The sequence below is a fragment of the Tupaia chinensis genome, unplaced genomic scaffold, assembly GCF_000334495.1.
Source record: "Tupaia chinensis unplaced genomic scaffold, TupChi_1.0 Scaffold000601_1, whole genome shotgun sequence".
NCBI lineage: Eukaryota > Metazoa > Chordata > Mammalia > Scandentia > Tupaiidae > Tupaia > Tupaia belangeri.
The window spans coordinates 1,044,325-1,069,542 of NW_006160119.1; the positions used below are offsets into that span (position 1 = coordinate 1,044,325).

General features: G+C 47.0%; 1 protein-coding gene across 1 annotated transcript in view; it reads right to left on the bottom strand.

Moving 5' to 3' along the window:
* Window positions 1-25,218, bottom strand: part of ATP2C1 (ATPase secretory pathway Ca2+ transporting 1) — a gene marked incomplete in the record, with an annotated part of 93,026 nt that overhangs the window by 43,450 nt on the left and 24,358 nt on the right. The window contains 8 exon segments of the mRNA XM_014591585.1: window positions 3,683-3,749; window positions 7,728-7,803; window positions 9,422-9,490; window positions 12,956-13,111; window positions 16,483-16,591; window positions 17,129-17,190; window positions 21,925-21,960; window positions 23,644-23,733. Coding sequence (XP_014447071.1) covers window positions 3,683-3,749; window positions 7,728-7,803; window positions 9,422-9,490; window positions 12,956-13,111; window positions 16,483-16,591; window positions 17,129-17,190; window positions 21,925-21,960; window positions 23,644-23,733 — 665 coding nt within the window.

Sequence of the window (25,218 nt, forward strand, 5' to 3'; positions counted from 1 at the left end):
CTTCCATTAACCCTCCTAGCGCCGTGAGAAACAGACATCACCATGGATAATCTAGACCAGTGGACCTTTTCAACCTTTTGCATTGAAGTCATTTCACAAATAATTTTCCAATTAAAGGGACTGTGGAAAACCTCATTAGAAATTTTCATTTTAACCCAAAACTCTTCCTAAATCTGAAGATGTACTGGGTTGTGAGCCAAGTCGTGACTCATTTATTCTGCAGAAAAGACGTAAGTGCGCCATGACTTCTCTGACACCGCGGCACGTACGTGAAGTGGGCAGCACCTCTTGTAAGCGGCTGCTCACCAAGTGCGCGTGAATCTGGTGCAGAACGTGTTTCCGAAGGTGCGGCTTACCGACCCGGCTCTTCTTTTTGCATCCGTTTCATCAAAATCTAATACTTTTGAAATAACGTGGCTGAACAAAGACCAGCACTGCTCCACAGCTGTAAGACAGTTCTGGTTTTAGATTTATGAGAACCAACAATGTGGGTCCTATGAATTTTTCCATTTCTGCATTTTCTATTTCCTTGAACCCTCTTTATATTCAGATTAGCCTCAAGCGTTTCTCCAATGAAGTAGGTGTGGATGGACAAGCACTGAAGGAAAGAAGCAGCACATCGTCCTACGCTCTTCAGCAAAGATGGTGAGGGCTGCTGGAAGCCACTGCAGGACGAGGCCCTTGCTGAAGAGTCACTACTGGAAACCACGCCCGTTTCTATTCTGTCCTTAGAAATCCAAGAGACTTAGAAATCACTGGACTCCCACAGGGCTGACCATGGTTTGAGTCCCGGACACAGGGGCTTGAAACTCACGCCAGGCACATGTGTATGCGTGTGCCCAAAATCCCAGGAGGAGAATGAGAGAGAGGACTGCAGTGTGGCCACCCTCCCCGGGGAGGCGGTTTCTATCTTTCTGTCTCTGACAAGCGCATGCACCCTATGGCAAAAATCTCTCAAAAAAAAGTTCAAGAAAATCCAGAGTATCATCATTCAAGGGCCCACAGCCTTTAAGATTTCACGTGCGTGCCTAATTCCGCCCCCATCATTAATGCCTACAATGCTTCCACCCGACTCCTTTCACTCACTTTCTGACTCGTCTAGCAAAGACTTCTCTCGTCAGTTGTTCGCTTTCCTTATAGGAGGAAGTAAAAATCAGGGCAGGAGGTGGCGAGGTTGTTAAGGAGGCGGGATCCCACATAGCCCACTGCAGGGTCCGAGTCCTGCCGGCCTGAAAATCACGATGGGTGCATGTGCGCATGCTCAGAGGCCTGAAGGGGAAAGGGGAAGGGGCTGTGGTGGGGCCCTGCTGCTTAGAGGTTCACTTCTCACTCTCCCTCTCTCTCTGGCAGGTGCACACACCCAATAGCAAAAAAATAAAAAAAAGTAAATAACTCTAAATTCTCATCTTTGTTTGATGAATACACAACCAAAAAAATTTACAAAAATGTCGTCTCCAGATTTCTTTTGTACCTTCCTAAAATAATGATGTGACAGTTTCCCTTGCGCTTCCATTAACCCTCCTAGCGCCGTGAGAAACAGACATCACCATGGATAATCTAGACCGGTGGACCTTTTCAACCTTTTGCATTGAAGTCATTTCACAAATAATTTTCCAATTAAAGGGACTGTGGAAAACCTCATTAGAAATTTTCATTTTAACCCAAAACTCTTCCTAAATCTGAAGATGTACTGGGTTGTGAGCCAAGTCGTGACTCATTTATTCTGCAGAAAAGACGTAAGTGCGCCATGACTTCTCTGACACCGCGGCACGTACGTGAAGTGGGCAGCACCTCTTGTAAGCGGCTGCTCACCAAGTGCGCGTGAATCTGGTGCAGAACGTGTTTCCGAAGGTGCGGCTTACCGACCCGGCTCTTCTTTTTGCATCCGTTTCATCAAAATCTAATACTTTTGAAATAACGTGGCTGAACAAAGACCAGCACTGCTCCACAGCTGTAAGACAGTTCTGGTTTTAGATTTATGAGAACCAACAATGTGGGTCCTATGAATTTTTCCATTTCTGCATTTTCTATTTCCTTGAACCCTCTTTATATTCAGATTAGCCTCAAGCGTTTCTCCAATGAAGTAGGTGTGGATGGACAAGCACTGAAGGAAAGAAGCAGCACATCGTCCTACGCTCTTCAGCAAAGATGGTGAGGGCTGCTGGAAGCCACTGCAGGACGAGGCCCTTGCTGAAGAGTCACTACTGGAAACCACGCCCGTTTCTATTCTGTCCTTAGAAATCCAAGAGACTTAGAAATCACTGGACTCCCACAGGGCTGACCATGGTTTGAGTCCCGGACACAGGGGCTTGAAACTCACGCCAGGCACATGTGTATGCGTGTGCCCAAAATCCCAGGAGGAGAATGAGAGAGAGGACTGCAGTGTGGCCACCCTCCCCGGGGAGGCGGTTTCTATCTTTCTGTCTCTGACAAGCGCATGCACCCTATGGCAAAAATCTCTCAAAAAAAAGTTCAAGAAAATCCAGAGTATCATCATTCAAGGGCCCACAGCCTTTAAGATTTCACGTGCGTGCCTAATTCCGCCCCCATCATTAATGCCTACAATGCTTCCACCCGACTCCTTTCACTCACTTTCTGACTCGTCTAGCAAAGACTTCTCTCGTCAGTTGTTCGCTTTCCTTATAGGAGGAAGTAAAAATCAGGGCAGGAGGTGGCGAGGTTGTTAAGGAGGCGGGATCCCACATAGCCCACTGCAGGGTCCGAGTCCTGCCGGCCTGAAAATCACGATGGGTGCATGTGCGCATGCTCAGAGGCCTGAAGGGGAAAGGGGAAGGGGCTGTGGTGGGGCCCTGCTGCTTAGAGGTTCACTTCTCACTCTCCCTCTCTCTCTGGCAGGTGCACACACCCAATAGCAAAAAAATAAAAAAAAGTAAATAACTCTAAATTCTCATCTTTGTTTGATGAATACACAACCAAAAAAATTTACAAAAATGTCGTCTCCAGATTTCTTTTGTACCTTCCTAAAATAATGATGTGACAGTTTAAAGCACAGTAAGAGAACTGAAGGGCAACAGAGGAGTGTCAATTTACTACTTTACGGACCTTCTGGGCGATCCATCACTCTGTTTTCGTACCGTTTTAGTCATTTTTAGCACAACGGAAAGTAACTTTGCAAATATTCCCTAGGGTGATAAAATAACACAATTTTCCAGGAAATATGAATAGTCGCTAAAGACATCATAATGCATTTTAGATTTATAAAGAGTCTAATGAAACCATGTGGTAATTACAAAGTAAGTTTTGCTCTATTAAACAGTTTTAAAATTTCTTGTTCTTTGGAAGACTTTGAAGAAAGAATAAAGGTTATACTCTGTCAACCATTACAAGGAACAATCCTCAGAAATTAAGATTGGGGGCCAGCAGGAGGCGTAGTGGCTAAGGCGCTGGACTCCACACGGCCTGCACTGCGGTCTTTCTCTTCGGTGCTGCTAGTGCTGACAATCCCTGTCTATTCACCCATAAAAATGCAGGAGCATGTTAATAACCCGACATCTCGTGGGTCTTGTCCACTGCCTTCCTACAGATCATCTATGTACGTGGCTGCGAACTCGCTGAGCAGAGCTGTTACTCTCACGGGCTCCCCGTTACAGTCTCCACAACGGAACGCACTCAGAACGACGAGAGGCCAGAGGCCTGTGGTACAGCAGGTGTCGGAGCTTACCTCACACTGATGGTGAACATCTCCAGGATGTCTTTTCCCAGTAACCAGCCGACCAGCATGATGATGCCTGGGACAGAACAAACAGTGTTGTCGCCTCCTCCACCACGCCACCGAGGGCGACGGGGCGAGAGGCCGAGGGCATCGTAGCTGCTGTCGCCTCCTCCACCACGCCACCGAGGGCGACGGGGCGAGAGGCCGAGGGCATCGTGGCTGCTGTCGCCTCCTCTACCACGCCACTGAGGGCGACGGGGTAAGAGGCCGAGGGCATCGGGAGCGTCTCTCCAGATGAGATGAACAGTACACATGTCACAACGACAAGGTTTTACAGCACCCCGTGACGCTAACAACCCATTACGTTTAAACGCTTACAAAGATAAAGCATGCACCTGACACACACGGTTTAACCTCTGGTGCCACCATTCCCACCCACCCCGCAAAGCAGTACCTGATAGCTCAAGAAAATACAACCACGTTTTCATACAATGGGAAGAAAAAGGCAGCATAAAATGTACAGGTATGTCGACTTTTGCCAAAGTAAACACTGGAACTTCAGTCTTCATAACTTGGTGTTCAGACCTTGCCTCTGAAGTCTGGGTTACATACAGAGGGACCCCAATCAACAAACCGTGGCTGGACTGTGAGAATTAAAACAGGACCTGTCTCCAAGAGTAATGCGCCTCACTGAGGATCCAAACTGCACCAACATTTAAGTGTTGCTACTGGGTCGTCGGAAGTCATGACACATTTTTGCACAGAAAACATCATGACTTTTACAATGACCCAATACATTTATGGCACTGAACAAAAAATTTTAAATTGATGAACATAAACGACATTTCCTGCTTTAGCCTTTCTTTAAAAATAATAGAGACTAAGGGGTCCAGCCAGAGGTGTCGTCATTATCTGGCTGAATCCCACGTGGCCACAGTCCAGGTCCAGGGCACTTCGAGCCCTGAACCAGCAGCTTGAAAAGCACCTCAGGCATGTGTGTGTGGGCCCAAAGTCTGAGAGGAGGGAGCCTGGCCCATGGCCCAGAGGGTGGGGACCTGGACCCCACGGTGCTGGCCAGGCAGTGTGCGTCCTGGCCCGGCAGCCGGAGGGACACACCACGCACATGGGGTGCGTGCCCAAATCCCAACAGGACTGAGAAATCAGGCGAGGCGGCTGTGTGCTGTCGCCCAGGAAGGGGCGTTTTCTGCCTCTCCCTCTCTGGTACAAAGAAAATTAAGTCTCGATCTGCAACTTTTTATAGAGGTTTTTGTCAGTGTGCCCGCGCAAAGAAGAGAGAGGATGAGACGGTGAGAGGAAAAGTGAGAAACCCCCCCAGGGGAGATGGCCACGCCGTACCCCCTTCTCCTCTCTCCTCCCAGGACCTTGGGCACGCACCACACGCACAAGCCACCGGGCCTGGAACTCAAACCACAGTGAGCTATCTGGGAGTCCACCAGCATAGCCGCCATGCCATCTGCTGGCTTCAACTCAATTCCACGTATTACCCTGACAAAATGATGCCGAACGTATCATACTAATCGTGGGGCCGGCAGGTGGCATGGTGGATGAGGGCACTGGACTCCCACACGGCTGCGTACAGTTCAAGTCCCAGACCTGGCAGCTTACCTTCTCACTTTCCTTCCCCCACCAGTCAAATTAAAATAATAAATAAATAAATTTAAATAAAATAACTCCTACACAGGCACACACACCAGGTACTCACAAAGCAGAAGCATTTCTATTACTAAATATGAGACAATTCTATGGAGTAGAGTTAGTAAAAACTAGAGAAGACTTCATTGGCTAGAATTCCCTTACATTTAATAAATTCACTATAGATTTTCTAGAAAATAGCCATAATCGAGTGAAAGGAACTGCGAGACACATACCACTTAGACAAAACCAACCTAATATCCTCCTACCTCCTGCTTAGCGCTTACAAAGGAGACCGGAGAATAACAGAGTGGACACTTACTTCACTGACATTCCCGAGCACAAAATCAGAGTTTCACGTCGACTTTACAGCAGTAAGCTAGCTAAATACCCAACACACTGAGACTAAGGACTCCAAAATCAAAGCACACATACAGTACGTGACGGAGACGCCGGCGCAACTCAGGGGTAAAGAACTGGCGGGGCAGGGCAGGCACATGCGTGTGTGTGTGCCTAAATCCCAACCGCAGGGACGGGACTGCATTACCACGTACCCCGCTGCACATGCGTGTGTGCCTAAATCCCAACCACAGGGAAGGGACGGCCTTACCACATACCCCGCTGCACCCCACTGCACATGTGTGTGTGCCTAAATCCCAACCACAGGGACGGGATGGCCTTACCATGTACCCCACTGCACCCCATTGCACATGCGTGTGTGTGCCTAAATCCCAACCACAGGGACGGGATGGCCTTACCATGTACCCCACTGCACCCCACTGCACATGCGTGTGTGTGCCTAAATCCCAAAAACAGAGAAGGGACTGCAATACCACATAACCGCCATTGCACCCCAGCCTGCACATGTGCCATCTGGCAATTAAAAAAAGATTAAAAACACACATTTCTTGAAATGAGAAAAGAAAAAATATAAATTATTTTCACATTTAGAATTACTCTCATCTCCAAGATACCTCACTACCTATGCAAAAATTCCAAAATCCAAAACATCCAAAACACTTCGGTCCCCAAACATTTCGGATAAAGGATACTTAACCTGCATGCACAGACATACACACAATGGGGTACGACCCAACCTGAAAATCGTTTTAGGTCAAAAGAGAGTATTTATAATAGAAAAACAAAAAACTGGCCTATAAAACAATGCTATCGGGACCAGCAGTTGGCATAGCAGTTACATTGCTGGGCTCCCACAGGGCAACCACAGGGACGGGATGGCCTTACCATGTACCCCACTGCACCCCACTGCACATGCGTGTGTGTGCCTAAATCCCAAAAACAGAGAAGGGACTGCAATACCACATAACCGCCATTGCACCCCAGCCTGCACATGTGCCATCTGGCAATTAAAAAAAGATTAAAAACACACATTTCTTGAAATGAGAAAAGAAAAAATATAAATTATTTTCACATTTAGAATTACTCTCATCTCCAAGATACCTCACTACCTATGCAAAAATTCCAAAATCCAAAACATCCAAAACACTTCGGTCCCCAAACATTTCGGATAAAGGATACTTAACCTGCATGCACAGACATACACACAATGGGGTACGACCCAACCTGAAAATCGTTTTAGGTCAAAAGAGAGTATTTATAATAGAAAAACAAAAAACTGGCCTATAAAACAATGCTATCGGGACCAGCAGTTGGCATAGCAGTTACATTGCTGGGCTCCCACAGGGCCGACCACGGTTCAAGTCTCAGACTCGGGGGCTTAAAATACTTCGATTACGTGTGCAAGAGTGTCCACGGGCCTGGGGGAGAAAGGAAGGCAGCATGGCCATCCTCCCTGGGAGGGCGACTCCTCACTCTCTCTCTGTCTCTCTCTGACATGCACACAGGAAGGCAGCATGGCCATCCTTCCGGGGAGGGCGACTCCTCACTTTCTCTCTGTCTCTCTCTCTGACATGCACACAGACCCTAAGGCAAAAACCTCTAAACACACACAAAAACTATCAGATTTTAATTCAGGACTAAATTCTAAAATGTATACAGAAATGCCAAATACAGGAATTATAGTGTTATATCTTTTCTTTGTAGAAAACGATAATGGCTGGAGGTTAGCTTTATAATACAAAAAGTATCAAGCTTTAAAAAAAGAAAAATAGGGGCTAGCTGGTAGCATGGTGGTTAGGGGCCCTGGACTCCCACCTGGCTGAGCACTGTTCAAGTCCCAGACCTGGTGGCTTGCTTTCTTGCTTTCTCTTTCTCTCTCTTTTGCTCTGATCAAATGAAAAAACTAACAATGATAAATGTAATCAAGGAAATCACTCTTTAAAAAAGAAAAACAAGTAATATCAGTCTAAGTCTACTCTTCGCACTCACAAAAGAAAACCCGAGTAAAAATATAATATACACATACTCACTCTTCTCTTACCTATTATACCAAAGGAGTAGAAGGAGAGCTGTTTCCCTAAGAGGTCCATGCTCTTCTGCAGAGGGGTCTTCGGTGCCTTGATAAATTGGAGAAGAGTGTAAGCACAATTCACTGAACTTACTAAGGCCTACCAATGCCAGGGCTCTGCTAAGTGGCTGACATACCCATTCCTACAGTAACCACAGAACTCTCCTATGAGGTAAATACAATGCATCTTCAAAAAAGCTCACAAAAAATATGTATTATGAAAACTATGCATGGTTTTCAAAGACGTTTTGCACCAAAATAAACTGGTACTTTGAATCTACTTTTTACAAACTTTCTGAAGTCCTCTTACACTATCACCACCACTATAACCAGAAACTGAGTCCTTTAACTTTAAGCAATGCCCACACAGGTCACCCAGTAAGGAATGAAAAAAATGTGCAATTATAAAAAGCCCATTTATCTAAAAAGGCCCCTTCTCCATATGATTCCCCCGGAGAACCACCTGTGCTTCCTTCTCCTAGCTTCCTCAGGTCTTCGTTACGGCCGGTGCTCCCTGGTCCGTTCCCATCTCCCCCGTACCCACACACACAGTGACCCGCCTCGTCCACGGGCTCCGAATGCTAACCCCGCTCTCTGGCCCCCGCTCGCTGCAGGCTTCTGGGAAGGGATTTCAACACCACCTCATATTCCAGAGTCCTGACAAGTTACCTGAGGAACCCAGAGGACTTAGGGACATCGCGGTATTTGGAAAATGCAACCCCCCCTTTATTTGTAACAACTATTTTAAGTGAGAGAACTCACCCTTAATACCCTTAACGAAAAACATCTAAGCTGTTAGGCTGCCAGGAAAGTCATGACTTTTTTCTGTGCTTTTCTATGCAAAAGTGCGTCACGACTTCCCCAACAGCCTGACACTTTCTACTCAGCAATCTTTCTCATCCTTACTTGGGTTACACAGAGCGGACCTTTGCTAAGGGACATGTCCTGGGGACAGCTGGCAGCATGGTCCCACAAGACTGCGCAATGACGCGTCCTAGGACCCAGCGGCCTGGAAACCCATCAGGCAGATGTGTGTGCCCCAAAGCCTGAGAGGAGAGCAGGGGACAAGGGTGTGCACCAGCCTCATCCCCCGTGAGGGGGTTTCTCATGGTCTCTCTCTGCTTCTGGTGAGAGCTCATGCCCCATAACTAAGCTTAAAAAAAAATGTTCTGCGGTAAAAATATACTAACTAGTATCCTTTAAATTACATGATAATGCCAATTTCTTAAAGAGAGAAAAAAGATCTATAAATAATTGGCGGGGCCAGCAGATGGTGTGGTGGTGAAGGCACTGGACTGCCACATGGCTGACTACGGTTCGAGTCCCAGACCTGGAGGCTTACGTTCTCACTTTCTTTCTCTCTCTTTCTTGTTGGATTAAAAAATAATAAAAACAAATTAATTCTTTAAAAATATTAAATAATCTGCTATAAACCTTTTTCTAATATACACAATTATTAAAGATTCAAATCTTTTAGAATACTGACAATGTGGATCCAGGTCCTTCCAATTAATAATAGAATTTCCAGTTTTGCTTTTACAGTAGTTATATTCTGAATAAACTATTGCTTTCAATAGTCATATGATAATCTATCAATTCTTTTCTCTACTTGCAGTGGAGAATTTCATATTTAAGACAAATAAACCATGAACACCTTAAGTACTCACTTCTTCTGCTTGCATCATTTTAAAAACCTCTCCAAATTCAGAATTTTCTCCTGTTCCAATGACAATGCCCTAAGAGGAAGAAATGGAAAAACGCATTTACTGTCAGAAAGAACCACCTGTCCCCATCAAAAACAAGAACAAAAACTTTTCATTCTTTCTTCAAAGTCTTACCTACAGTCATTACTGTAGGAACACATACACACTCAATGTTCCCTTAGCAAACTGACTTCACTTCCATTAATATTTAACCCTTGTGACACAAACCTTAGAAACAAACATCTAATTAAGCTTATCACCGTTCATTCTGGGGCCCATTTTTTGCCTTTACTGACACTTCTGAAAACTGAATCTTACACTCAAGAGACATCTAATGCAGTTCCTTTTCCCTGATCAAATGCTCCTGAGTAGCACCCTTTACACCGAGTGCAGGATCTAGGCAGTGAGGGCGTGAGCACGGTGTATGTAAGACGGAGCACATGAACACATTCACCACCTCTGACACGGCACGCTCTGTTGTGGACATTCGAGACCTGCTCTAATAGTCACCCTGCAGGTACGTACCGAACTGCCTATGACATTCTTTACTGCCACGTGCAGTTCTAGAGAAAAACAGATTGAAAACTAGGCTAGGACCAGCAGTTAGCGTAATGGCTATGTCGCTGGACTCCCAAGTAGTCGACCGCAGTTTGTGTCCCGGACCCAGTGGCTTAAACTCACACCAGGCACGTGTGCATGCTTGCCCAAGATCCCGAGAGGAGAATGGAGAAGGGATTGTGGCGTGGCCATCCCCCCCGGGGGTGATTTCTCGCTTCCTGTCTCTATGTCTCTGTCTGTCTGGCGAGCACACGCACCCTATAGCAAATAAATAAGTAAGAAAATCAGGCAACAATCTCATAAATTAAAAAAGATGATCTCAACAGCCAATGACACACAAATTTGTAACGTCCATGTAGAGGACTGTGGGAGATAAGAGTTAATGATAGGAAAAAATCTGTGGGTGTCAGTCACTGGTCCAGTTAGAGACAGGTAGAACTGCATACAACAGCTCAGTAGGGAGAGACAGAAAAAGGACGCTGTGAGTCTTGGCACTGTACTGTCTACCAAGAAAAGTCCTCGAAAAAGCAAGATCAAACGAAACTGGAAAGATGTTCAGAAGTGAAGACACGGTCAAGTCAGGGATTTGGTGATTTATAGGCTTATAAAGTGATTTTATTTTCCCTTCACATGTGAAGGGTAATCTTGCTGGGTATAGTATTCTTGGCTGGAATTGCTTTTCTTAGTTTTAACTATGTCTTCCCATTCTTCTCTTGCCTGCATTGTTTCAGCGGACAAATCCAGCGTCTAATGGGGCAACCTCTGTAAATAACTTGGTATTTCTCTTTTGCCATTTTTAGAATTCCCTCTGCCTTTGATTTTACCAACTAGGTTATGAGATGCGTGAAAGGATCTTCGTGTTCTGTCTACTTGGTATCCTGTGTATTTCCTGGATTAGGATGTCCTCATGTCTCTTTAAGTTTGGAAAGTTTCAGCTAATATATTAGGAAAAGTTTTTTCTATGCCTTTACCTATACCTTCACCTTCTGGATATATATATTATGTAGACATTTGGCTGTTTAATGGTCCCTAGGATTTTCCATATATTGTCCTCATCTTTAATGGCTATTCTGTTCTTTCCAGTTGCTTGGACTAAATTGGAGGTTTCCTTTCAAGGTCATAAATTCCTTCTTCTGCATGGTGTAATCTGCTGTTGATACTTTGGAGGGAGTTTTTGATTCCTCTTCCTCCCCCCGAGTTTTGCTATAGGGTGCTTGTGCTCACCAGAGAAACAGAGCGTGAGAAATCACCCCCCGGGGCGATGGCCATGCTGCAATCCCTTTTCCTCCATTCTCTTGGGATTTTGGGCACACATGCCCGGCATGAGTTTTAAGCTGTTGGGTCCGAGACTTGAACCGTGGTCAACTACGTGGGAGTCCAGCAGTTTAACCACTACGCCATCTACTGGTACCTGCAAAGTATTCTTTCTCTCAGAAGTTTTGTTTGGTTCTTCTTCGCTGTGTCTATCTCCTTATAGAGCTCCTCCTTCATGTCATGGAAGGATTTTCTCATGGTTTCCTGTCTTCCCTTGCACAGTGTTCAGTATCGTTACAGTGAGTATTCTGAATTATTTTTCTGACATTTCTGTGATCGCTTATATTTTACCCACTGTTGGTGAGGACTGATGATCCCTTGAGGGGGAGGTATTTCCTAATTTCCTCCTATTCCTTTGACTCTGAGTTTATTTTTAGTCATCTGGTGAGAGTGGTACGCTGGCTTCTCCCCACTCCTTTGGAGCTGTCTGTGGCTGTGTGCTCCTGCACCTCTGTGATACGTGTGAGTGCTGAGCCACTTCCCTCCTCTCCTGTGGGGGTGGGGAGTGGAACACACGGTGGGAGTGTAGGGTTTAGGTGTCAGAGGGGAGTTTCTCTCCTTTTACTGCTAAGGGAGCTCTAGGGAACACATTCCTCCAGAGTCCCCTAGTTTCAGGTGTTTAGATTTTGTACACCCAGCCTAACTGCTCTCAGTGCGGACGGAGGCTGGCTGGCGGGGAGCCGGGTGGCAGACCACGTCGCCGGTGCACCTGTGCACACAGGCCAGAGAGCCCCTCCCGCCCTGGAGGCTGGTGAGCTCCAGCCCAGCAGCTGGGTGTGGCCTGCTGGTTGGCCCCTGGCTCTGGGTCCCAGGGTTTCCCTCTCGCTCCTCCTTTTCCTGGGGTTGCGTGAACAGCTACTGGTTCCTGAGGCTGCAGCGCCGCTCCTCACCAGCAGGCTGGGCAGGGGCCCCTGGATGAGCTCAAGCCGGCGGCCTGGTTGGGCCTGCCTCGGGCCTGCCCGTGGGTCCTGGCTGGGGAAGGGACAGAAAGGCAGCCGCACTGTGGGCAGCAGCTCCGACCTGCTATCTCTGGGACCGCAGGGTCTCCCTGTTGCTCCTTCTTTCTCTGGGATTCTCACTACTTCTACATTAAAGAGAAATCAGGGGCCAATGGGTGGTGTAGTGATTAAGGTGCTCGACTCCCTCGTGGCTGACTGCCGTCTGAATGTTAGACCTGGAGGCTTGAAAACCACGCCAGGTGCATGTATGTGCATGCCCAAAATCCCGAGAGGAGAATGGAGGAGAAGGGACTGCAGTTTGGCCGCTGGCCTCGGAGGGCGATTTCTCACTTTCCCCTGCAGTGTCTCTCTCTTTGGCAAGCACATGTACACTACAGCGAAACACCTTAACAAGGCGGCAGGGGAGCGTTAGCGGTTCCAGCAGAACCAGCACCACCAGTACCACAGTTATCAGTAAACGGCAGAACTACGCACACGTTACACTTCAGGGGTACGGCTTCTCCCTAACCTCGCAAACGGAGGCCAATGATTAAATTCTACACCGGGTTTCTTCCTTCGTCATACATTTTGGGGAAAAGGCACACGCACGCACACACACACACAATTATCAGAAAACTGAGAAAATAGTTAGACACAAACATTTTTTCCAAAACAAGAGAACAGTCACCTTTGCTTTGCCACATCTGACCAGTGTTCCCATGAAGGCGATGTTACCTCTTGAGGCAAGGTCTCCATTAGTGGCGGCTGGCTGAGGAGCCGTCACCTTAGAACAAGGTGTTGTCTCCCCTGTCAAGCTGGACTCATCGATGGAAAGGTCCACAGCCTTGGGGACATAAAAGAGCATCTTGTGAATTCAAGTTTGCAGTATATTCGGCATCCTGAGGGCTGCCCACCATCATTTCCCCTCACGTACCCTCTCCCTCTCTGCTGCCTAGCCTCACCTGCATCAGACCCACTCCTCTAAGACACAAGCCCAGAGTTGTTTTTTTGGTGGGGGGGGGGGGGGGTTTGCTATAGGGTACATGTGCTCACGGGAGAGACAGAGAAAGACACAGAGACAAAAAGCAAGAGATCACCCCCAGGGAGAATGGCAATCCCTTCTTCTCCATTCTCCTCTTGGAATTCTGGGCACGCGCGCACACATGCTGAGCATGAGTTTCAAGCCGAGTCTGGGACTCGAACCACACTCAACCAAGTGGGAGTCTAGTGCCTTAACCACCACGCCACCTAACATGGTGAGGTTGGATCAGCGGGCAGCAAGGAAGCTAAGGAGACTGGACCCCACATGGCTGAGTCTGCAGTGCGAGTCCTGGACGCAGCGATCAGAACCCACGACTAGCACATGTTCTGAGAGAGCACAGCAGAGGGGACTGCAGCATGGCTGCCTCCAGGAGAGATGGCTTCTCATCTCCCTCTTTCTCTGTCTCTCTCTGAAAAATCCATGTGTCCTACAGAGAATTTTTTTTTTTTTTAATGAAGTCAGGACCAGCAGATAGCATAATGGTTACATCGCTGGATTCCCACATGGCCAACCACGGTTCGAGTCTCGGACCCAGCAGCTTGAAACTCACGCTGGATGTGTGTGTGTGTGTGTGTGTGTTTGTGTGTGTGTGTGTGTGTGCCAAAAAATCCCGAAAGGAGACTGGAGGACAAGGAACTGAGGCTTGATCACCCCCCGTCAGGGAGTGGGAAGGATTTCTTGCTTTTTGTCTCTCTGTCTTTGTCTCTCTGGTAAGCACATACGCCCATAGCAAATCTCTCTCTACAAAAGATTTAAAAACTCTCAAAAGAAAAAAAACAAAGGCAGCGCAACTCGAAGTAGGTGGAGCTGACTGCCGCACCCTGAGACTGCACTCTGTCGAGCACTACAAACGCAGGGCAAGGGCACCGCCTGAGATGCACTCCTTTTTTTAAATTTGCTACGTCCCATACATGCTCACCAGAGAGACACGCAGAGAGGAGAAGTGGGAAAGTAAACCACCAGGTCCAGGGTTTCAACCACGGTTGGCCATGTGGGAGTCTAGCACCTTAGCCACCACACCACCTGCCAGCCCCGAGACTCATTCTTTATCTAGAAAAAACTCAGCTTTCAGACAAAAGCCTATCTCCCCTTAAAGTCCTGGTGCTGTGTCTGGCAAATGAAAACAGACTATGACAGAAAGAGCCACATGCATCAAAGAAAGGTATCAAGAAAGAAATGTTATCATTCTGGGTTCAACATTCACGAAATCATCCTTGCTGCATCTCTCTACGTTTGCTCCAAATTAAAGTCAACAAGAATTTTAAAAATGTGTATTTCCTTGCAGATCATTGTAAAATCTTTCAACTCCTTAAAAAGATTCAAGTCTGAGTGTTTCTGCCCTGACAGAATTAAGTATCCGCCTCCTCTGAGCGCACACTCAGAACCATCACGCTGTGGGACACCTGGCGGTTTAAGGCCCGCAGAAGGGTCCCCCAAGGGTGCTCACAGACACGTCCAAAGTGTCAGAGATCATGGACACACACGTGCGTCCTCTCGCTCTTTCATACCAACTCAGGCCAAGTACGTTTTGGAAACAGTGAGTTAAGAGTTAAAAATCTTCAATACGCTAGTGTGAATCACTTCAACAGGAACGCAGACAGACCAAGGGTTTTCAAAGTCCGGTTCCAGCAGAACCAGCACCACCAGCACCTCGGGTTGTTGGAGATGCGAACCCTCTGCAGACCTCAAACCAGCGGCAGGCAAAGTAAAACCGACCGACTGTTCCCTGGTAGGGGCCCGCCAGATGGCTCAAGTTGGAGAATCCGTGCAATACATGTTTTCTCAAATTTCTTTGATCCTTTTTATTCCAGAAGCTGTTATCGAAGGGCCTTCAGGGCACTCTTTAAGAAATGAGGAAAAAATTTATAATTTTACTTATTTACAAGCTCATTCACTCATTTAACAAACATTTACCAACTACCCTAACTCTGTGGTAGCACTGGGCTATACCCCGGAAAGAAAACGAAGAAATTAACCAGAAAATGAGGAGACTAGTCAGGACAGTTCTACACCGCAGTCCCACTGCTAGTTTAAGCTGAACTAGTAACCGTGTCCTCATTCCGACTCCTGACTCACAGCTCACACCACTTACGGAGTACTCAAAACTCAACCTTTTGTTTCTTTATTGGAGGGAGAAGTGAAAGGTAATAAATCCTGTCCTCTTAAACATTTCATTTCTATTTTTTTTTCCTTTTTTTGAAGAGGTTTTTGCTATAGGGCGTGTATACTCGCCAGACAGACAGAGAAAGAGACAAAAAGCGAGAAATCTCCCTCTGGGGGATGGTCACGCCACAATCCTCCTCCTCCACTGTCCCCTAAGGACTTGGAGAACGTATGTACATGCGCCTGGCGTGAGTTTTAAGCCACCAGGTCCAGGATCCGATCTGCGGTCGACTACACGGGAGTCTAGCGACACAGACATCAGGCCCTCTGTGATCGGAGTCCGTCACGCACTCTGCCCGGAAAGCCAGGCCTCGCGCCCGTGGGGTGCTCGCTGCTGCCTCGCTTCTCCACTTCTGCCCAGCACTCCTCTCGCACGGGCCAGCAACACCCCACGCCGTCTGAGACCGTCTCTGCTCTCACTCCGACCGCGCCCTCCTCTAAGTGCCCACGCCTGGCCTCGGCGCTCCTCTGTCCCGGCACTCTGCCGAACTCTATGGGAGTGCCTTGAGAATCTGTATGAAGCACGCTGTCCAACAACAGAAGTTCTGCATCTCCCATAATGCTCGCAAGGTCTCCACGAGGCCTGCACATTCGCTAGGCAGGTCGAGACTTCATGAGAGACAGATGCTTTTGAAAAGCCGTACTACATGCCTACACCTTAAGCTAGAATGGTGTCTCAAACCAACGTGCTGACCCTTTTCATCTCCAGAGGGCGCACGTGTAGTCACCAGAGAGACTGAGCAAGCGAGCGCCCCACAAGGGCCACACCACAGCTTTTCCTCTGCTTCTCCATTTCATCGGGATTCAGGCACGCACGCACACATGCCTCACACGTCCCGTCGAGGGGCCAGGGCTGGGATTCTGACCGTGGTTGGCCACGCAGGGCCGGGATCCCCGTGCACAGTGCTCACGGCCAAGCTGCAGCTGCACCTGCGTGTAGTCCTTCCCACTGCCGCTTGCCCTCCCGCCGGCGCCAAGTCCTCTTCTCTCACAAATATCGCCACACTTACCTCGAACAAGCGTAAGTCGGCAGGAACTCTGTCCCCCACAGACAGGCACACCGTGTCGCCTGGAACCAAGTCTCGGGCAAGCGTGTGTTCCAGTTTCCCCTCACGCACACTGCAGCAGGAAGCAGAGACAGCTAGTCAGAAAAGGAAGCTGTGCGGCTTCGTCGAGAGCAAATTACATTGCTATATTCCTGCCAGTCCTGCCTGCCAGGGAAAATGTATTACTAACACCATTTCCAAAGAGCAGGTGAAAGATGAGAACCAAGAAAGGACTGCTGCTGTGCTCTTAATTCAGATGCTCCGATGACAGGAGACCACTGGAAAACTGACAGTTCCAATGTAAACCTGAAGCAACCTTCTGAACCACCTGGGTCCGCCCAAATACCAGTACACTCAGAAAAGTGCTTCGCACCTACTGACACACTCAGAAGTATCTGTTAAATAAAATCCCTATCGCAAGAATCTCAAACTGAGAACTGAAATTTTAATAGTAGTTTTTGCTACATTCATCACAGCAAGAAGTTCTCATGTCGGATTAATAGTTTCTTCTTCCTCGTTTAGACAAAACCATGGCCACAGTTTACGGACTAGTCACATTCAACTTCTGTTATTAAAGGGCTAGAAATGCATATCACAAAAAGGGTCGTACCAGTGGCATTCTGGTGGCACAAGTTTACTCAGCTCTTCAAGAGACTTTTCTGAACGATATTCCTATTTTAAAGAAAAAAGGAAAGAAATGTAAATACGTATGTTCGAAGAACACACTATTTAGATTTAAGTAGTAATCCCAAGCATTACTTTTCTTCCAATTCTTTTGTTCTTTTACTTGTACTTAATTTCCTACTTATAACAACTTGCCCCTTACTTAAAAATGGTTTTGATAATTAAGTACTCCCAACTTCACATTGCAATGTTCGATTTGCAAACGTAAGGTTAAGTTATTTAGAAGAAAACGAAAACTGAATACTGTTCCAAAGCGTGTATGATTTGTGTCACTGAAGATAAAGCACTGAGCCTCGTAATCAAGGTAACTTTATTATGCACAATGACAGCAAAGGAAAGACAATGGGCTACAGCGACGTGGGCGTTGAGCACGGAAACCCACGCTCACTCCCGTGGAGTACTACGTGGATCTCCCTAGGAGGAGTCCAAGGTAAACAAGGAGATGTGGATGTGCCTAACCCTTGGAGAGGGAACCCCCAGAAGTCCTACCCTGACAGTCCCGTCTTCCGCCATCCACACGCCAGCAGGGGAAGCGGCAGGGAAGCACCCCCAGCTCCCTACGCTGAGCAGCCTGCTCTGCGCAGCATGGCCAGCGCGTCTGCACTGAGCACGGCCCCCTTCTGAGACGGGTCACGGGGAGAGGGGAGCGACCCGGAGCAGAGTCAAGCTTGCTCTGAAATGACAGCAGCGCCAGTACTAGTCAGATGTCACCCCGTCACAAGTGTCTTCAGGCACAAAACACAAGCAATACATATGAGAGTCACTTTCAACGCCTGAACCAGTCTGTCGTTAAGAAAGCGGGACAGATGTAAGGAGAAACCAAGTACAAAAGTTACAGGACATGGCTCCCAAAAAACACCAAGAAAACCAAGGAGTTTCTAGCCTTACCCCAAACTCCATAAAACAATCTTTGCAGAAAATGCTCACTAATCCTAGCTGGCAATGGTAAACGGCAGACACTGCCCCGTCTCTCCCACCTCGTCTCGGTCCTGAGACTGCACTTTAACATCGTCGAGAGGCCCCTTTCGCCAAAGTGCCACCGGGTACACCACGTGCCAGCCATCCCTAAAGCATCCGGCAGGTGGTCATCGCCGCCTGACTGCACAGACCACGGGCAGTCCCCAGCCTGGGAAGCAGAGTGACGGCAGGGAATGGAGGTCAGAGAGGAGCGAGGGGAAAGCCAAGTACAAGTGTAAAGACACAGAAAGCAACTCTTCTACACACGGAGAGAGCACGGGCACATCAGAGCACAGCACACTCCCTACACACGGAGAGAGCACGGGCACATCAGAGCACAGCACACTCCCTACACACGGAGAGAGCACGGGCACATCAGAGCACAGGACACTCCCCTACACGGAGAGAGCACGGGCACATCAGAGCACAGGACACTCCCTACACACGGATAGAGCACGGACACATCAGAGCACAGGACACTCCCCTACACACGGAGAGAGCACGGACACATCAGAGCACAGGACACTCCCCTACACACAGAGAGAGCACGGGCACATCAGAGCACAGGACACTCCCCTACATTAGATAGACCACATTTACACATAACGATCAAGGGTTAGGAAACGAGGGTATATTTTTGATAAAGAATTTCCTGGACAAGTACTGTGGTAAGTTCACCTGACAGTAAGCGTGATCTTTAGAAGGCTTGACCTGCTGCTCGTAGAGTGCTTTGTGGGTTCCATGGCACACGTGGGGAAAGGAGTCGCACGTATGTAGGAACCAGACCTGGCAGTCTGGAACCGGCTTTTCATAATGTTTTAAATTTTCCATCCAATGAACCTGTCATGAAGATACTTGGCAGCTGGTCTCAGACGTAGCATTACAGTAACTGACACCAGTGTGCGTGGAGTGCCATTCACTAATGTGGAGATCGTACTCCTGTCGTAGGGGTCCTGATGACAGGGCCGTGTGTCCCAGAAGGAACGAACTACTGAGGTCTTACGTGCGAGGGGACGGCGCCTGTGGGACTCCTCCTGGAAGGGGCACTCTATACATCTGACACATGAAGACGCAAGGGGGTGGGCCGGCAGGTGGCATAGTGGTTAGGGCACTGGAGTCCCACACAGCCGACCTCACTTCCAGTCCCGGGCAGGCGTGTGTGCATGAGTGCCCAGTATCCCAAGAGGAGTACAGAGAAGGGACTGCAGTGTGGCCAAATCCCAGGGGAAGGTCTCTCACTTTCGGTGTCTCTCAAGCGAACGCATGCACCCTAAAACAAGCGAACAAAAGATGCAAGGGGGTGCAGCTGCCGATCAGGCCCGGACAGGGTGGGACGGACACCTGCCGTGAGCGATGCCCCATCTGGAACTACAGTCTAGGCTCACCTGCGTGAGGTCGACATTTGGCTATTTTAAGAAAGATGATTATGTTCGCAATCGAAGGACCCTGATGATCTACGAATGGAGCTCACACACCTACTACACGTGTCTGATTCCAGCTGGCTCTCCACATTGGGTTCGCATAAACCGGGTAACTTTAACTTAGAGAGTGATATAAAAGGAAGGGGCAGTGGTAAGAAATACTCAGATATGAGATTAACCACAAAAGTATAACATACCGTCTCTTTTAATTCCAAGGGAGAAAGAGGAACGGATGGGGAGAAAGCGAGCGAGCACGCCAGCCGGACCTCAACGCCACCGCCCCTGACCTCACCTCGGCCAGCCCGGATCACGGGCACCCACACGCCCCGACACTCAGGGTGGCCTGCCTCACGGGCGTCAGTTCACCACTGTGTCACTGGACAACCCCTCAAAATGTAACTCTAAGATACAAAACAGCATAAACCTCAAGATCACACCGAAGTACCATATTTTTCCCTAAGTTTTCTGTTCTCATTAGCCAGGCTATCCAAAAATAAGACCTGCTGATATATATTCCAAAACAGTATGAATATTCATAAAAGTTACATACAGTTAAATAAACATGGAACAAAGCCCACAATTTTACTGATTACCTATACTCGTTAATAAAAACCCCAACATTACCTACCCCCATTCATGAAAAAATGTTTCTGGTAGAGGTTTTTGCCTTAAGGCGCATGCACTCACCAGAGACAGAGACAGTGAGAGGGACAGTGAGAGATGCCCCTCCAGGGAGGATGGCCATGCCGCAATCCCTTCTCCTCCCGGGATCTTGGGCACGCACGTACACTCCTGGCTGAGTTTCAAGCCACCAGGTCCAGGACAAGAACCACAGTTGGCCATGAGGGAGTCCAGTGACACCACTCCACCATCTGCTGACCTCAAAGTAATTTTTAAGAATTTTTTTTGTGTGTGCTTTAGTTATTGTTTAATGGATATGCTAAACAGGAAGTTGAACACAGATTTAAACATCTCTTCTGTGAAGGAATAATGAATTTAAATGAAAGGAAGAAGGCGGTTACCAATAGTAATTAGAAATATTTTAATGCCCAAACAATACCCAAATGAAGTAAGTTAGGAAATACCATTCAGTAAACAATACCATTCTGCTAAGGAAATCAATCACAGAGATCTATGAAATTTTCTTCAAATGTTTTCTTTATAAATTAACCTTTTATTTTTATACTTTGTTTCATATAGATTAGTTCTAATAGGTATTAAAACATAATCATATTATAAAACTATAAACCTTTTCCAATTTTTTTTTTTTTTGGAGAGGTTTTGGCTATAGGGTAGCGTGTGCTCGCCAGAAAGACAGAGAGAGACAGAGAGAAAGCGAGAAATCATCCCCCTCCCCGGGAGATGGCCACGCCGCAATCCCTTCTCCATTCTCCTCCCGGGATCTTGGGCACGCACGCACACGCAACCAGCGTGAGTTTAAGCCACCGGGTCCGGGACTCGAATTGCAGTCGACTACATGGGAATCCAGCGACATAGCCATTATGCTAACTGCTGGTCCACCTTTGCCAATTTTTAATCGGAAAGATAAAGTCATTGCTGGATTTTATTTCTATTACTATTTTTTGTTTCCCTTTATTTCTATTCTTCTGAACATCAACAAATATGAAAACAGGATTTTCTTCATCTCAGTACCTAAATCAATGCTCAATGCTTAGTCTCATAAACCTTTCTAAAGAGTTGTCAGTATCTAAATTCTTTTAAAAACTTGTTCTGGGGACCAGAAGTTAGCATAATGGCTATGTTGCTGAACTTCCATGTAGTCGACCATGGTTTGAGTCCCGGACCCGGTGGCTTCAAACTCACACTGGGCGCGTGTGCGTGCGGTGCCCAAGATCCCGAGAGGAGAATAGACGGGATTGCGGCGTGACCATCCCCCTTGGGGGTGATTTTTTGCTTTCTGTCTCTCTGTCGCTCTCTGTCTGGCGAGCGCATATGCCCTATAGCAAAATCTCTAAAAAAAAAACTTGTTCTAGAGCTAGCAGGAGGAACAGTTATTAAGGCACTGGACACCAATGAGGCCAACTGTGGTTCGAGTCCCAGACCTGCCAGTTAGAAACTCACGCCTGATATGTGTGCCTACATATCCAAATCTTAAGAGAAGGATGGAGGAGAAGGGACTGCAGCGTGACCATCCCCCTGGGAGTGATTTCTCACTTTTTCTCTCTTTCTGGCAAGCACACGTACCCTGTAGCAAAAATGTCACTTAAAAAAAAAAAAAGTTCTGAGAGGCATTATTACCCCCAGTAACTACTACAAGCCACTTTAATAATTTTAACCAACTAACATAGCATTTGCATGTTGGCAAAACGGACAACTTACTCACCTGAACAAAGGCAACTGTAACGACGATGAGTATTGCCTAAACGAGACAAAGAAACAATCTTTCAAATTAGACATTAAGATGAGAAATAACTATTTCATTTTTCTATCACCTAACATATTTTATTTAAACACTGAAATCAACTAGAGAAAAAAAAGAATCACAACTTTGTCTTGAGGACTGTGGCGGAAGAAAGGCAGTTTCCAGTGGCTTGCCTTCCCCAGGACAGCTTCTCAATTGTTCTGATCTCAGGATCCCTTTTGTTTATGGGGATGACATCTACAGATATATACTTTTCAATTAGTTTGTCTTAATTTCTACTTATTAATTCAGCTTAAAAAGTGAAAGTCCTTGGAGCTGGCAGGTGGCGTGGAGCTTAGGCAGAGTCCCCGCAGCTGGCCGCAGAGAGAGGGCCGAGTCTGGTGCTTGCTCTTTCTCTGTCTCTCTCCCTCTCTCTGGTGAGCGTACACACCCAACAGCAAACTTAAAAATAAAAATAATAGCAAATAATAAAATTTTAAAATTCTGAAAAAAGGGTATGCACACAAGAGTCAATATTTAATAGGCTTTTAATTTCTTTATCAAGAAACAATGTTTCAGGACCAGCAGTTAGCGTAATGGCTATGTCGATAAGACTCCCATGTAGTCGACCGTGGTTCGTGTCCCGGACCTGGTGGCTTAAACTCATGCTGGGCGTGTGTGTGTGCATGCCCAAGATCCTGAGAGGAGAATGGAGAAGGGATTATGGTGTGGTTATCTCCCCTGGGGGGTGATTTCTTGCTTTCTGTCTCTCCATCTCTCTCACAGGCGCCCTATGGCAAAAACCTCTCCCAAAAAAAGAAAGAAACAATGTTTCTTATTCTTAAAAGAAACAATGATGGAAAATAAATGACTAGAAATACAATTTGGGCCACTCATTTGTAATATGCTCTAACAGCTCTATCCATCACTGCTTCCTGGCTTCCTGGTACTGACGCCAAAGCCCACAGTGGAAGGACTGGGACAGCCTGTCCTCACAGGGGTCTGCGCACGTCTCAGACTCCCGGGAGGAGCGGGAACAGGTCAGGACCTGCAGCTCTGCAGTGGGGTCTGCAGTGTTCTGAAGCAAATCTCACTTGTATGAGCAAGCACCTGAGTTTGCTCCAGATCCACATAGTACTATATATTCAAACATAGGGAACATTATTCAATGGAAGCTAGAATAAACTCGGTAAAAAGTAAAACCACACACGGTGGGTCAGCAGGTGGCATGGTGGTTAAGGTCGACAACATGGCTTGAGTCCCAGACCCAGTGGCTTGAAAGGCATGCCAGGGACATGTGTGTATATGTCTACAATCCAAAAAAGGAGGATGCAGCTGCCCCCAGGGGGTGATTTCTCTCCTCCTCTCTCCCTAGCACGTGTCCAATGGCAAAAATCGACAACAACAAAAAAGTAAATACAGCATGCACCGAATATTCTGAATTTCACATCAAATGGAAAGTAAAACAATCAATTTTTATGAAATTATTACAAATTATAGCATATCTATGAAATTACCAGGTTAAGTAACTCTCACGGGTGCTAATCAGACCTTTTGAATGTTAGTCAAGATTACTTCGACTAAAAGCAGACTCTCTAAATTAGAAAAAGAAACCCACGGGCATTTCTCAATTCGTTTTCCAGAGCAGAAAGCAACCGACACGTGCAGAGCTAGTCAGACAGAGCATGTCAACGCCCTTACCACAGTGATGCTGACGGCGTCGTCGAACTGACGCATCAAAACACTGATGACTGCGGAGGCCAGCAGCAGCATGATCAGGGGGTTCTTAAACTGGGGGTGAGAACACACAGCAATTCAACACCGTCTGTAAGAGAGTTCTTCTCTACTGGGTCACCATAAAGCCACGACGTATTTCTGAGTAGTAAAATACGTCATGACTTTTCCAACACCCCAGTATCTCGGCAAATGCTTAAAAAAATAAAGGGCATGATCAGAAAATTACGAGATTATACATTAGGTCTATTTTATATTAGCTGTTCCACTGACCAAAAACAGTGTTTATCCTTAACTACAGTTAAAAACTTTCTGGGGCCAGCAGGTGGCATGGTGGTTAGGGCCGCTGGATTCCCAGATGGCCAACCCTGGTTAGAGTCCAGGACCTGGAGGCTTAATTTCTCACTTTCCCTTTCTGTCTCTCTCTCTCTGGTCAAATTTAAAAATAACAAATGGAATTAAATAATTAAAAAAAAACTTTCTAAGGAGCTGGCAGGTGGTGTGGTGGTTAAGGACACTGGACTCTAATATGGCCAACCACGGTTCGAGTCCCAGAACTGGCGGCTTGTTTTCGCTCTCTATCACTCTTGCTCTCTCCCTCTCTGGTCAAATTAAAAATAAGTAAATAAAGTTAAATTAAATAATTCTTAAAAAAAAACACTGTTCTAACAACTCCTTTTTAGAAAAAAGAAAATTAAATATTGATATGTAAAACTAAGACTTATCAATTCTTCATAGCACATATTAGTTTAAGTGTACCAATATAGTAATTACAGGTGTTCAGAACTTCTGAGGCTAGAAAAAGTAGAAAATTATTTTTAAGCTAGAGTTGCATGTTAAACACTAGATAGAACACATAATTATGAGGTTCTCATAGCTTCTCAGTGGCCAGCCCAACCCCAGGAGTACTCCCCAGAGACAGCCAGGAGCAGAGACAGCAGGTGCTCTTCACAGAAGAGACGCAAGATTTTCCTCAAAAATGAGAGGTCTTCACAAAGTTCACGGGAAGCTCATATTATGAAAAATCTATGCACAGATTTTTAAAATGTTTGCACCAAAATAAACACATCCATCAATGCTTCTTTTCCATAAACTCTGTGAAGACGCCATACTACCGGTAACACCAACCCACCAACAGCACTCCCACGGCCACGAGAGCTGCCACACCCCAGTGAGACACCCACGATTACACACTAGGACCCAGTGAGACACCCACGATTACATGCTTGGACCCAGTGAGACCCCCACTCTTATACGCTCGGACCTATTAGACACCCGCTCTCACAGCTTGGACCCAGTGAGACACCCGCTCTTACACGCTCGGACCCAGTGAGACCCCCACTCTTACACGCTCGGACCCAGTTAGATACCCGCTCTTACAGCTCAGACCCAGTGAGACACCCGCTCTTACAGCTCGGACCCAGTGAGACACCCGCTCTCACAGCTCGGACCCAGTGAAACACCCGCTCTCACAGCTCAGACCCAGTGAGACACCCGCTCTCACAGCTCGGACCCAGTGAAACACCCGCTCTCACAGCTCAG